Source organism: Nematolebias whitei, chromosome 6 (assembly GCF_014905685.2).
Source record: "Nematolebias whitei isolate Nwh7 chromosome 6, NemWhi1, whole genome shotgun sequence".
NCBI classification, from domain to species: Eukaryota; Metazoa; Chordata; class Actinopteri; order Cyprinodontiformes; family Rivulidae; genus Nematolebias; species Nematolebias whitei.
In genome coordinates, this window is record NC_056503.1 from 31,508,848 (window position 1) to 31,523,476 (window position 14,629).

General features: G+C 41.9%; 1 protein-coding gene across 1 annotated transcript in view; it reads right to left on the reverse strand.

Annotated features, from left to right (window-relative positions):
* The window catches only part of map3k10 (mitogen-activated protein kinase kinase kinase 10), a 55,346-nt gene extending 44,688 nt beyond the window's left edge, over positions 1-10,658 (reverse strand). The window contains exon 1 of the mRNA XM_037677512.1: positions 9,530-10,658. Coding sequence (XP_037533440.1) covers positions 9,530-10,469 — 940 coding nt within the window. The 5' untranslated portion in view covers positions 10,470-10,658. The remainder of the gene's footprint in view (positions 1-9,529) is intronic.
* Positions 10,659-14,629: the final 3,971 nt, after the last annotated feature.

Genomic DNA, 14,629 nt, shown 5'->3' on the forward strand with positions numbered 1-14,629 from the left:
ATATATAAATATGTACACTGGACTGAGTGGCAAAGTTAATCAGTTGTACAGTAGATGTAGGTCTAGAGATTACTTTCTGCGTTTGATTAGAATCTGCCCAATAATTTACGAGATATTTTACTTAAGCTATATTTATTTAAATCATTATTAATAATTGTGCCTATAATCGTGCCTATTGTTCTAGAATTGCGCTGCTCGGGGTGGCTGCATGCTGGAGTTGCTCTGTTACTTTCATTCTGAGTTATTGCTGTTGAAAACTTAAATTCTATTTTTTTGGATGTAAATCTTTTTTTTTTTTTTTTTTGATGATTATTTCCTCTGGTATCAGATGCTGTGCAGCTGGAAGGATTTTTACTGAAACCTTTTTACTTTTGGGCATTTGTTATGATGCGTAACCATGGCAACAAGGTGTTTTTAAACAACCAGGTGCAGCTGATTAACATCTCAAAAGCTCCAATACCTCAACTACAGCCCCAAGTCCTAAATGAGTTGAAAAAGAGGTGCCATGGACGAATTCCCGTCAACTTGGCGGCATTGCTCGAGTACCTGACTGCTGAGATCCTGAAACTGGTGGGAAACTCAGCTCGTGACAACGGGAAGACCGAGATCATCCTCCGGCATCTTCAGCTGTCTGTCCGTGGTGACGAGGAGCTCTGCAGACTGTTGGGAGGAGTGACCATCACTCAGGGAGGAATTCTGCCCAGCATTCAGGCAGTCCTGCTGCCCAGGAGGACCGAGAGGCCCGCCGGATCTGACAGCAAGCTGGATTCGGGTGGACAGATCAGTATCTATGACCAGATTCTTCAGATTCACTGTGGGAGATCCTTCCTACCCACAGCTATCAGCATCTATAAATCTCGAATGAAAACAGGATGATGAGCTACTACAATACTTGATTTCCCTTGGGGATTAATAAAGTATTTTTTAATAGAATTGAAGTGAATGAATTTAACCTTAGACTAATGGAGGACAAATTGACCTAATTTCATCAAATGAATGGTTACAAATGCTTGCAAATAAATAGTTTGTATTTGTAATAATTATTTCCCAACATGTGATTCTGTCTTTTTGTCTCTCCTCCTAGAGAATAACCTGATGGCCTCCACCCTGGACTTGCAGTTGTGTGTTCATTCCTCCTTCCTGTCCTCCCAGGCCCAGTCGGTTGACGCAGATGGCCGCTTGTCCTGCGCCTGGTTCTGCTGGAGGTTTCTTCCTCATGAGGGGGTTTTTCCTTTCCACTGTTGTCTCTGTGCTCGCTTAGGATGGGAGACTGTGATGAAGTGAAAACTCGAAGCAATTTGCTGGCTCCTTAGATAAATATAGTTATTAACTGATTTTTATGTATATGAATGTTTCTGTTCAGTGCCCTGAGATTACTTCTGTTGTGAATTGGCGCTATATAAATAAATTGAATTGAGTTGAAATTTTGTTAACAGCCGCACAAACACACAAAGACACTACTGTCCATCCACTTGTGCTTTTTACCATACTTAGAGGATAAGCACAGAGTGTGTTTAAGCCACATTTACTTACTATCACCCGTCTTTGATCAGCATTCTGCTCTTTCCACCCATATTTGTATATCTCACCCATCAGTTGCCTTTCCTGATACACCCTGCATGAGCCACACAACAAGAGCACTTAGAGATGCTCCTTGTTTTTCATTTCTTTGATGCACCAACAACTGCAACTGCGTCTTTAAACAGCAAGTAGCACAAAGGACCAAAAATAGCACAGTGAGTTGCAGAGCAGAACTGCTCTCCTTGAGGAGGGGAGGACGAGGAGGATGGAGAGCAGGAGGAGGTGCAGAGAAAGATAGGGTAAAGATGGCAGGGAGGGATCAGGGTCCTTGTGTATGGAAAAGAGCACAGCTATAAAACTGAAAGTTGGCATACGGACAAAATTCAAAAAAACAATATTCAGATTTATGAAACTGTTAGTGCTCATGTTTCTGAGCGTCTTTCCTTCATACATCCCAATTCACTGCTCCTGTAAATATCCATCCATCCATACAATATCTTTACCCACTTCTTCCTTTTTGGGTCATGGGGGTCACTGGTGCCCGTACCGAGCAGTCACTGTGCGAGAGACGGGAGACACCCTGGACAGGTCTCCAATCCATCACAGGGACACTTAGAGACAAACGAGACAAACAAACATTCACTCTCTCACTCACACCTAGAGACAATTCAGAGTTACCAATCAGCCTAACATGCATGTTTTTGGTCTGTGGGAGGAAAATGGAGTACTCGGAGAAACCTACATATGCACGGAGGGAACATGCAAACTCCACCCAAAAAGGCCCCCAGCTGGGAATTGAACAAGCAACCTGCTCACTAAGAGGCGAGAGCTCTACCAACTGCACCACCATGCCGCCCTCCTATAAATATAAATGTAAACTAGCATTAATGCATGGCATGCAAAATTAACCATAGTAAAGGCGTCAAGAAAGGCAAAAACTGGATGTGAAATAAATGCTCTGATGTCGGAGGTGGAGGCAAGTAGTAAGATTTTCTCTGAAAGTCATTCATTAAGCAATAAAAACGGAACAAAATGGAGTGGCAAATACTGTTAAAGCAGCAGGATCCAAATTATAGTCCTTGCCTGAATTTTCATCCAAGTTGATGTCAAAGAACAAGTACCTGAACTTTGACGAAGTATTTCAGTCGGTGTGTAATGGCAGGAATTTGATATACAGTATCTGGGCATCACACCGATGAGGCCGTCCCAAACTGCTGCCATGACTTGGCTCAGGAGAGACCCATCCTGTCAGCCAGCTCCCCATGAAGGGTTCTGGTTGCAAGGAACCCCAGCATGGTGAGGACTGGTACTGGTATTTGTAAGGCTCCTCCTAGTTTCCCTCTGTACCTCTGGGCCAGTTCAGCACAGAGTTCCAAAAGAGTGTCCCTGAGCCTCTAAATCAATAATAAGCCAGGCGTTACCGTGTGCCAGCAGGTTGGCATGATCCCTGAAGACATGCTCCTTTCCAAATTCTTCTACTGGTGATGTCCTCCAGTAGTGTCAAAACTGCCATTGTTCCACAATCCTGTGAAACTTTACGCAGCTATTTCTGGTCATGTGTGATTGTCTACACCTTGTTGGCCTGAGGATTTATCGCAGATGTCTCGTTCTGAACTAATTTACTGATCGGACACCGGTTTCTTCTCAGTGAGAAAGGAAGTGCCCCTTAGATGCATTCACATGTATTTTATGTGCCTCAGCTGTCTGTTGGCCTCGTAGGTTTTATGATCACCATGGTGTGTTTGAATCTACATGTGACAAAAATAAACTTTACAGTTTACTTAGACAGGGGTAGTTTCCATCATGTTTCATGTTGTGTTGTATGAGGTCCAACATGGTTCTGTGTCATCGTTAAGCTTCAAACCATAAATACTCACACTCATGACAAAAGATCATGTTCGAAGGCCTTGAGTTCAGAAAACTGAATGGAGTAATATTTAGGTGAGTTTCAGTACTCTGTAGTTTGAAACAGTCAACTGAAAAAGTTTGCGTTAGCGGCACGTGCATTCTCACGGCAGGTGAAAGTTTGCGTAACTTTACACACTTTCACTCAACATTTGTTTTGAACATGGTGTACGCAACTTTTTGTCAGCACATCCGAAACCTCAGTGACAAAGATCATAGTCACTTTTCTGTAACTTTAAGAACGGATGAGAAAAATTAATAAAGTTCATGTCCAACTATGAATTCAAATGTCTCATTTATTTCTGACCTGATCACCATTACAGTATATAGCTGAGTGCACGTACAAGAAGAATTATTATTATTATACTGCTACTAAGGCTACTGAGGTCAGTGATGTCCAAGTCAGAATAAAGATGGAATTATATTTATAACTTTAAAGTGCCTTCAAAAAACTTTTACCAAATATCTAATTAAAGGAAGGGACAAACTGTCCACTCTCTCAGTTTACAAGATAAATGGTGACAAAGTTGGGCAGCACTGTGGCACAGCTGGTAGAGCTGCTGCCTCTCAGCGAGAAGGTCGCTGGTTCAAAACCCAGCCCGGGACCTTTCTGGGTGGAGTTTGCATGTTCTCTCTGTGCATGCGTGGGTTTTCTCTGGGTACTCCAGTTTCCTCCCACAGACCAAAAACATGCATGTTAGGCTGATTGGTAACTCTAAATTGTCCCTAGGTGTGAGTGAGAGAGTGAATGGTTGTTTGTCTCGTTTGTCTCTATGTGTCCCTGTGATGGACTGGAGACCTGCCCAGGGTGTCCCCCGCCCCTCACACAGTGATAGCTGGACATGGGCACCAGTGACCCCCGTGATCCGAAAAGGAAGATGCGGGTAAAAAATAATGGACGGACAGTGACAAAGTTGATTGAATGTAGAGTTGCATTCGGGCCCAAAAAATCTGACCCAACCCGGCCCCAGCCCATAGTCATTATTTCTGAACCCCACCCGACCCGACGAATTAACAGTAATTATAGGTCCAAACCAGACACACACACAATCCTGGGGGGGCATTTTTAATTAAGCTTTGACTGCTTATATAATTATTAACAGTCGGCAGATGCGCGTAGCTGAGTAAAGGTGGCAGAAAATCGGAGCTGCTTCTGCCTGCATTCTGCATTATTCAAACACAGACCCTGCTCTGACATGTATGATTATTTTGTGATTTCACCTGTTTGGATTGTCGGCAGGCAGCACGGTGGCGTAACTGGTAGAGCTGCTGCCTCTCAGCGAGCAGGTCCTTGGTTCAAACCCCGGTCCAGGGGCCTTTCTGGGTGGAGTTTGCATGTTCTCTCCGTGCATGCGTGGGTTTTCTCCGGGTACTCCGGTTTCCTCCCACAGACCAAAAACATGCATGTTAGGCTGATTGGTAACTCTAAATTGTCCCTAGGTGTGAGTGAGAGAGTGAATGTTTGTTTGGCTTGTTTGTCTCTATGTGGCCCTGTGATGGACTTGCGACCCGTCCAGGGTGTACCCCGCCCCTCGCACAGTGATTGCTGGACATGGGCACCAGCGACCCCCGTGACCCAAAATGGAACAAACGGGTAAAGATAATGGATGGATGGATGGATTGTCAGCCGTGCACATCCGCTGAGTGCAGCGGCTGAAGGAACATCCATTTGGGCTGATGGCTCACTAGCAGTAGTTCATCGGCAGCTTAACTGAACTTTTTACCTTTTCAAGGCCAGTCAGCGTGTGCTCAAATGGCCGCGTACGGCTGGTGAGTGTATGGCAAGCCATGTTGCCATATAATTGGATCGTCGGCCACACACATAAGCTGACACAATCAAAAACCCAACACTGACCCGGCCCGCACATTAAGCACATTATTATGGCTCGGCCCTAATTCGAATCTGGCAAGGCTGGGCTCCGGGTTCAAGTTAGAAATGACAGCTCTAATTGAATGAAACTTAAAGATGTGCATGTCACCCTACACGTTATACATCAACGTTTTTAACAAAGACTATGCATGATCTGTTAATGCTCAGAGTATGTGTTTTGGATGACTCTTAGATACCACAACACTAAATTTCATCTGAATATCTGTAGAATTGACGGAGTTAAAGTCACCTCTGTGTTTGCAAAGGATGATTAGCTGCGGCAGCTCTCTCCAGTCAAGCTGACTGAAAAGTTAATCAGTTGTAGATGTTCATCCAGTGATTACTTTTGAAAATTTATTTAAAATATGTCCAGTAGTTCATGAAATAGTTTGTTAACAAATATACACAAAGAGAGAGAGGAAATTATATGATCAACATGCACAAATAAGCATAGCACATGTGATGTCACATATCAGATTGTATGTTTTCTATATAACATTTGTCTTTTTAATAGAAACTTTGTAAAACATGTTAATCTTAAACACCCAGCATATAAACTCAAACATGACTACAAAATACAAGCTTTCCTATGCTTTGTGTTAATTTTTATATTTAATTTATATACCCTCGCTGGTGTTGTACATGTTTATCATCAGTGAGCTGCTCAGCTGTAAGTTAAACATAAATAAGACTTAACATTTCATTATTCCGACATGGCAGCTGAAACTTTAGAAGCCATAACTCGGTGCAATGTCAACACGACCTGAGTAAACACCATCTATCAGCTGATGGATGGGAAAAATAAAAATAAAACTCAGTTTACTGTCCAGGAGGAAAACTCATTTAGGTTGGAAGCCAACATGTAGCAGCAAACATCAACTTAAAGAAACACAAAGAGGAAAAAAAGCACGAAAAGCTAGACTTTGTAAAATCTGAATGACAGGTATAAACAGTTATGTTTTCTTACTGATGTTTTAAATATGATATCAAGTAGTACTTGAAAAATGAACATCTGTTGTACAAACCGGATTCCAAAAAAGTTGGGACACTAAACAATTTGTGAATAAAAACTGAATTCAATGATGTGGAGATGGCAAATGTCAATATTTTATTCGTAATATAACATAGATGACAGATCAAAAGTTTAATCTGAGTAAATGTAACATTTTAAAGGAAAAATATGTTGATTCAAAATTTCACAGTGTCAACAAATCCCAAAAAAGTTGGGACAAGTAGCAATAAGTGGCTGGAAAAAGGAAATTGAGCATATAACGAACAGCTGGAAGACCAATTAACACTAATTAGGTCAATTGACAACATGATTGGGTATAAAAAGAGCTTCTCAGAGTGTCAGTGTCTATCAGAAGCCAAGATGGTAAGAGGATCACCAATTCCACCATTGTTGCGCAGAAAAATAGTGCAGCAATACCAGAATGGTGTTACCCAGCGTAAAATAGCAAAGACTTTTAAGTTATTGTCAACCGTGCATAACATCATCAAAAGATTCAGAGAATCTGGAACAATCGCTGTGCGTAAGGGTCAAGGCCGTAAAACTCTACTGGATGTTCGTGATCTCCGGGCCCTTAAACGTCACTGCACCTCAAACAGGAATGCCACTGTCAAGGAAATAACAGAATGGGCTCAGGAATACTTCCAGAAAGCATTGTCAGTGAACACAATCCACCGTGCCATCCGCCGTTGCCAGCTGAAACTCTACAGTGCAAAGAGGAAGCCATTTCTAAGCAAACTCCACAAGCTCAGACGTTTGCACTGGGCCAGGGGTCATTTAAAATGGAGTGTGGCAAAATGGAAGACTGTTCTGAGGTCAGATGAGTCACGATTTGAAGTTCTTTATGGAACACTGGGATGCCATTTCATCCGGACCAGAGAGGACAAGGATAGCCCAAGTTGTTATCAACGCTCCGTTCAGAAGCCTGCATCACTGATGGTATGGGGTTGCATGAGCGCTTGTGGCATGGGCAGCTTGCATGTCTGGAAAGGCACCATTAATGCAGAGAACTATGTTCAGGTTCTAGAACAACATGCGCCCATCTAGACGTCGTCTCTTTCAGGGAAGACCCTGCATTTTTCAACACGATAATGCCAGACCACATTCTGCAGCAATCACAACATCATGGCTGCGTAGGAGAAGGGTCCGGGTACTGAAATGTCCAGCCTGCAGTCCAGATCTTTCACCTATAGACAACATTTGGCGCATCATAAAGAGGAAGGTGCGACAAAGAAGGCCCAAGACGATTGAACAGTTAGAGGCCTGTATTAGACATGAATGGGAGGGCATTCCTATTTCTAAACTTGAGAAACTGGTCTCCTCTGTCCCCAGACGTCTGTTGAGTGTTGTAAGAAGAAGGGGGGATGCCACACAGTGGTAAAAATGGACTTGTCCCAACTTTTTGGGGATTTGTTGACGCCATGAAATTTGGAAACAACAGATTTTTCCCTTAAAATGATACATTCTCTCAGTTTAAACTTTTGATCTGTGATTTGTGTTCTATTCTGAATAAAATATTAGATGTTGGCACCTCCACATCATTGCATTCAGTTTTTATTCACAATTTGTTTAGTGTCCCAACTTTTTTGGAATCCGGTTTGTAATAATTGGACAAAAAATAATCTAACTTTATGTTTTTTCTTTTGATATTTATTTCTTTGTTGTATTGTCTACAGCTGTACATGTATTTAATTATGTGTGATTTCAAATATTTTTTACCATAAAATTTTAAATATTATGAAATATAAACATGATTTGAAATGTCTTTTACATTTGTTGCAATAACTTTACATTAACGTTGTGCATATTTTGTCATATTAGGTTAATTTGAGTTTGAAGCTTGTTTTTACATTATTTTCTTTCATTTTATTGCATCTTTCTGTGATTTTAGTCTCTTTAAATGATCATTTTATCATTTATTTTAACTTTGTTAAAGAGGCATCAAGGTCGATTTCACGCTGACTTGCCTTTATTAATGTTGGCCTGTTCAGATTTCATCTGAAGAACTATAGTTAACAATAAACATTTATTTTTGTAACTTGCAGTTGTATAGAAAATTTGATTGTGTTTTCATGTTAAGATGTTTAATAAAGCTCCAGGTTACAGGGCATTCTTTCTGTCTCACCTTTAATACGAACACTGTATTTTACAAGTTATTACACATATATTTGCAAACTAAAAACTAAAAACAGGTATAGTAACACTTTATAAATCAAATAATTGCTCCCTATAAAGATTTATAGTTTATAATTTTGCACCCCTCAAAACATAAAAGGGCACCAAATCATTGGACAATCATATTTTATCAACAAGGCCTCAATCTAAAGAAATTACAACAGAGTTTAGATAAAAGAAATAAACTATTACATTTGTCACAACTACCGTAGATTCTTACAAATTACAGCTCGATAATCGTAGGCAATTAATAAATAAATGTTTTAATGTATTTGTTCTTATAAAATATAGTTGTCACAATGTAAACTGCACTTGAAGATGTCTTTAGGTGGCAGCATTATTATAACAGCCTTAAAAAAACATTCCAGGTATTAGAAATAGCTAACTTATATATATATATATGTATATATATGTGTATATATATATATATATATATATATATATATATATATATATATATATACATATATATATATATATATTTTTTTTTTTTTTTTACTCATTTAAAGCTTATATAAGGTAGATGTACTAATGCAGCCTTAGCAATATCAGATTTTTGAGTGTAGAAATGACTGGTCAATGGTGAAGATGAAAATCTGCTGATTGTGGTCAAATCTGCTTTTAATTGCTGCTTCCTGATTCAGTTTTTGATTATGATGATGATGATGATGATGATGATGATGATGAGAAGGTTCTATTTAAACAACAAAAGGCCTAACATTCCTTGAAGGAATGCGTATCACCCACCGCCTTTCATGATAGAGCAGGGCTGTTCAACTGGTGGCCCGGGGTCCAAATCAGGCCCACGGATGGACTCAGCTCAGCCCACCAATGGGTTCATTCTTAAATAAAACTAGATTTTAAACCATAAAACAAATTTAATTAATGACAATAACTGCTGGATGTCCAGCCCCTGAGCTCTTGGCTTTCAGTAACTGCGCACCCCTGAGCAATTTAGTTCAATAACCCTGTGCTAGAGTTTTAGACTATGATCACGTGTTGAGAAATGACAGAAAGCATTAAAACCACCTGATTTATGAGGTACTTACTATTGCTGGACTTGAGGTCTCTGTGGATGATTGGTACGAAGGCCTGGTTGTGCAGGTAGTTCATCCCTGTTGCAATCTGCACAGCCCAGTTCACCAAAACTCTCGGTGGAACCTTTTTTCCAGCCAAAGCTCGGTTAAGAGCGCCCCCTCTGGCGTACTCCATCACCAAACACAGGTTAGGCTCCTTCAGGCAGACCCCACGCAGAGCGATAATGTTGGGGTGGCGAAGCATCCAGAACAGCCTGGCCTCCTGCCGCACGCTCTCCGCCGTGACGCTAATATCCTCATCTGGATCCTGCCGGGCAGCCTTCACAGCTACTTCTTCTCCCCTCCACCCTCCTTTGTACACCTTCCCAAACCCACCGGCTCCTATCACTTCCTCCAGGTGCAGTTCAGAGAAGTTAATCTCTACAGGGGAATCTCCCACGCCTCCTGCCACCAGCCCTCCAGCAGTCAGCTGCTGGTAATTGGCAGTATCTCCTTTAGTGACATAGTTGCTTGGAAAGATACCGACCTTGTCCTGGATCTTTCCTGTCCACCAACCCTCGTCCCCCGACACTTTGGAGTCTTTGGAAAGGACCTCAAGGAGGTCCCCACGACGCAGGGTCAGCTCCTCGTCTGCTGTGGCCTCGTAGTCAAACACCGCCGTCCAGTAAGTGTTGGGGTTGTTGGCCCCACAGCGATGACCGGGATGGGAGTCTGGGGAGTCGAAGGAGGAAAGAGTGGAGGAGTTCCAGCTGTTGCCATTCTCCACCCGCACAACTGGGGCGGGAGACATTGGCGGAGGTGGGGTCATGTTTGGGGGCATGGAGGAGGTGGAGTTGGTGGAGGACGGGGGTCCAGGGGGAATGAGGCAAGGGGGAGGTGGTGAGCAGCAGCCCCCGCAGCTGGTGCAGGCCGGGGGGGCTGCTTTGGTGCTCGCTCTGCCGTATGGGTTCATGGCAGCGTCAACTCAAGCGTAAAATCCATGTAGGGCCCATTGACTGAGACGGGTGTCCTCGACCACCAGACGGAGGAAGTGAGGATCGGAGGCTCAGGGAGCAGCAAACATGCTCCACCGTCACCACATGTCAGGGGTGAGGTTGTCCCAAACGCAGTGTGCACGTATATGTGTTCCCAAAGGGCAGGTTCACTCATCGGGTCAAACAATGATCCTCAGAGGAGCAGATCCATGAGCAGATTCCCCCAAAAAACTAACTATTTCCACGTACAACTGAGTCCTTTGCAAAGCTGACACAAATTCGCAAAGGAGACCTTCAAAAAAAAACTCAGCAGCAACAACTTTTGTGAAAGTTGCCTCAGTTCGATTCCTTCACAAATCCACTATAAGAGTTTTAACACCGAGTGCTACAGACAGTTCTTTGTTAGAATTCGGTGGCGATAATTGAAACCGAACAGAAGTAAAGTCTGAGCTCATTGTGTCGGTCTTGTAGTTTTAATTACTGGCTTCTGTGTGGTAAATTTCAGGCCGATGTTATTATAAACTCTGCTCTGCGGTAGCTTTACACTTCCAGAGACAATACTAAAACCCCAGCTGACTGCCAGATTCAATTTAGGATGGAAAACGAACTATTAGGCTCCAAATAATAATAAAAAAATGAACAAGAGCTGAGTAAATTTCTCTGTGCAGGGGTCTCCATTATATCTCATCCAGCCGATGCCCCTCCCCCACCAGCCATCTTCATGGATATGAGCCGTTTCCTCCTCTATATGTATATATTGTGTGGAAATATCCTCGGATGTTCGCCCTACATCCCGACAAGCTGGTCCAGGCTAAATCCTACATGCATGAGCCGGTTCTCTGAATAGTCTTTGATTAAAAAAAATAAAAATAAAAAAAGGGGAGGGGAGGCGAATGGGTGGAGGGGGGGTGTTCATTTTAAGACAGCTGAGGAATTAAGAGTTAAGCTGACAGCTGCAGGGTGGCAGGTATTCAGGGCAGGGGCTGGAAAGTGGCACCACGGTCAGCATCAGGTCTGAGCCCAACAAAAACTCGCCTCCGTCTCTGCGCGGCGGCCTGATTCAGTCTGCTCCTCTGTGGGGGCCACATCCGTGATGGAGAGCAGCCTCTTCTTCACTGGAGGCAGAAAAACATGCCAGCATTTTGTTGTTAGCCTGCTGCTACCGAGCACCCATGCGGCTCGCCAGGCTGGACGTGTGCGGCTTTAAATGTCTTTAAGGTGGAGAATATTATCAGGGGAGATGGAAAAGGGCCATGAAGAGAACCTCTGTCTCCATTTTTTTCTTACATCAAATGGCACCCCATCCCAATACTGTAATAATAATAATAATAATAATAATAATAATAATAATAATAATAATAATTGGATGGCGTTTAATGCAATGTGTCCTCCGCCTCGATCAGCTTGATTTTTAATCCGTAAACATTTCGAGTTTACTGTAATCTAACCTGAACACTGAGGGCAGCAACATCCACTGACTTCGACGCATTTGGTCGGTACATATCCATAAGACAGAACCATCAAGGACGGGCTTTACAAGGATCGCGGCAGTCCCGGTTCGAGTCGCTCAGCTGGAGCTCCGTCGTGTCCAAACAGGCTCCGAAAGGATAGTCGCACCATCTCGAGCTCCGAGCTGTCAGTCTGCGGGGCTGGGTTTGCATCCAAACACACCGGTGTGCCGTTCAAGTACACGGGAGCGAGCGCGTCCTCAGTGAGCTCAGATCCGCTGATCTCCAAATCATATAGATGGGTCGCAACTAACAGGGTTGCTTAAGCGTGTGCAGTATGCGCATGTGCACAGATCCGTGCGCCGCAAACCTCAAAGGGCGAAGAGGAGAACGCTACAACGTGACGGAACAAGAAGTAGCATTATGGGTAATGTAGTCTCTAAGGACTCTCCTCCTGACCTACATCTTTCTGGCAGCTGATATAACCACATAATTACCAATATTACAATAGCATTACGAAGGATTAGTTTAATTAAAAATGACGTCTAGCTTATTTATTTTCCGACACTTTTTTATATTGCTTTCTTTTACATTTTAATGAAACTACATCTGAAAAATAAAGCTTAATTTTGATGATTGATTAAAAATATAAAATGCAATTAGTCAATAATACGTCAAACGTTTGGACTAAACCTGATACATGGTCTCAAAATACCAGGTTGCTACTTTTTTGGCACTATTATTATTATTATTATTATTATTATTATTATTATTATTATTATTATTATTATTATTATTATTATTTGCTTTAGATATAAATTTAGAAATCTGTTCAAGCTGTAATGGCTGCCCTGGGTCCTAAATCAGACACACACACACACACACACACATACAATATTGAAAATACAATCTGATTTTTTTTTTTTTTTCATTTTCAATTTCCATGGCATCAAAATTCATTATAATTCAGATGAATTCTTGGAGATTAATTTTAGACACGTCTATGAGGTTACATTTACTCAGACATAACAGTTTTTAATCTATACTGACCCCTAGTGTCTATATTGATAAACAAAAAATATACATTTACTGTAGCGTAATCCAAAAGGTTATATTTGGACTACTGTCGGTATATGCCATTGTTTGACTCTAAAATAACTAGAGGTTTGTTTTCCTGCAAGTACTGGGACTGACTAAAGGCTTTTCTGTGATGCGTTGTTATAAAACATGGTTATTTATGCATAAATGCAGCATTTCAACAGCTGTTTCATGACAAATTTATTGGTTGTGGATGTGGCTTATAAAATGAGATTTTTATTTTATAATAAACAAAATGCTATCTAACCAGACATGATGTACTGGTTTCAAATTTTCCTTTTCAATGCACATATTACAAATATAAAATTTTGTCAGTTACAATAAAACATGACCAGTGTTTGACCCAAAATGTTATTGTTTCCTTTAATTTTACATGACAGTGGACGAATATGTTTGTAGTCTCTGATGTTTTATCACTAGATTCCAATTCTGGCACAAATCCTGGTTCAGACACAGCAGACCAGGGTGGAAAACATAAATAGCCTGTAAGATTTTGAAGCAGTTTCCAATGCTTTGCTGTCAGCAAGAAAAGAAAAACGTTTGGACAGAGACGGATACTAGCATGTTGGACCAAATTTATACTGTCACACCACAATGTCTGCACTTTAAACAGTTCCTTGAACAGATAAAGCATTTGGAAACCTACATTAATTACTAGGTATGTCTGGTAAAATACAGAAACATGTGATCAAATGAATGTTTCTAATTTTTAAAAGAAAGTTCAATCTGGTCAAAAAGTTTAATTCAATTTGAAGTTATTGCATTTTTATACGCTTTCATTTCAGGGAACATCCATCCATCCATTATCTTTTACCCGCTTTTCAGATCACAGGGGTCACTGGTGCCCATATCCAGCAGTCACTGTGCGAGAGTCTGGGTACACCCTGGACAGGTTGCAAGTTCATCACAGGGACACACAGAGACAAACAATCATTCACTCTCTCATATATTTTTTAAATGTACCACTCTTATGGCATTTATTTTCTGCAGTTACATTTTTTCCCATTATTTTATTTTCAGTTAAGAATATTATTATATTTAGTCGTACTGCAGCAGCACACATCTATAGTGTTATTGATACCTAATCCATCAGTACCCCAAATCTTGCTCACTGACATTTAAGAGCGGAATGACAGAAATGAAAAAATATGTTTAAAATAAATAGCAATACTGGCAGTGGACGAAGACATGGGCCTTGGTGCTGTGACCCTGGCTTACCAAAGCTGGCTCTTGGGACATGGAACGTAACCTTTCTGACAGGGAAGGAGCCTGAGCTTGTACGTGAGACTGAGGGGAAGCAGACTAGATATAGTTGGGCTCACCTCGACGCACAGCATGGGCTCTGGAACCAATCTCCTTGAGAGGGGATGGACCTTATTCCACTCTGGAGTTGCCCATGGTGAGAGACACAGAGCTGGTGTGGGTCTACTTTTAGCTCCCCAACTTGACGCCTGTGTGTTAGAGTTTTCCTCGGTGGATGAGAGGGTGGCTTCCCTGCACCTTCGGGTGGGGGGACAGGCTCTGACTGTCACGCTCAGCGGCCCCCGTGCCCCCCCATCTGTTCAAGCCTCTGCTCCTCATAACACAGCCCC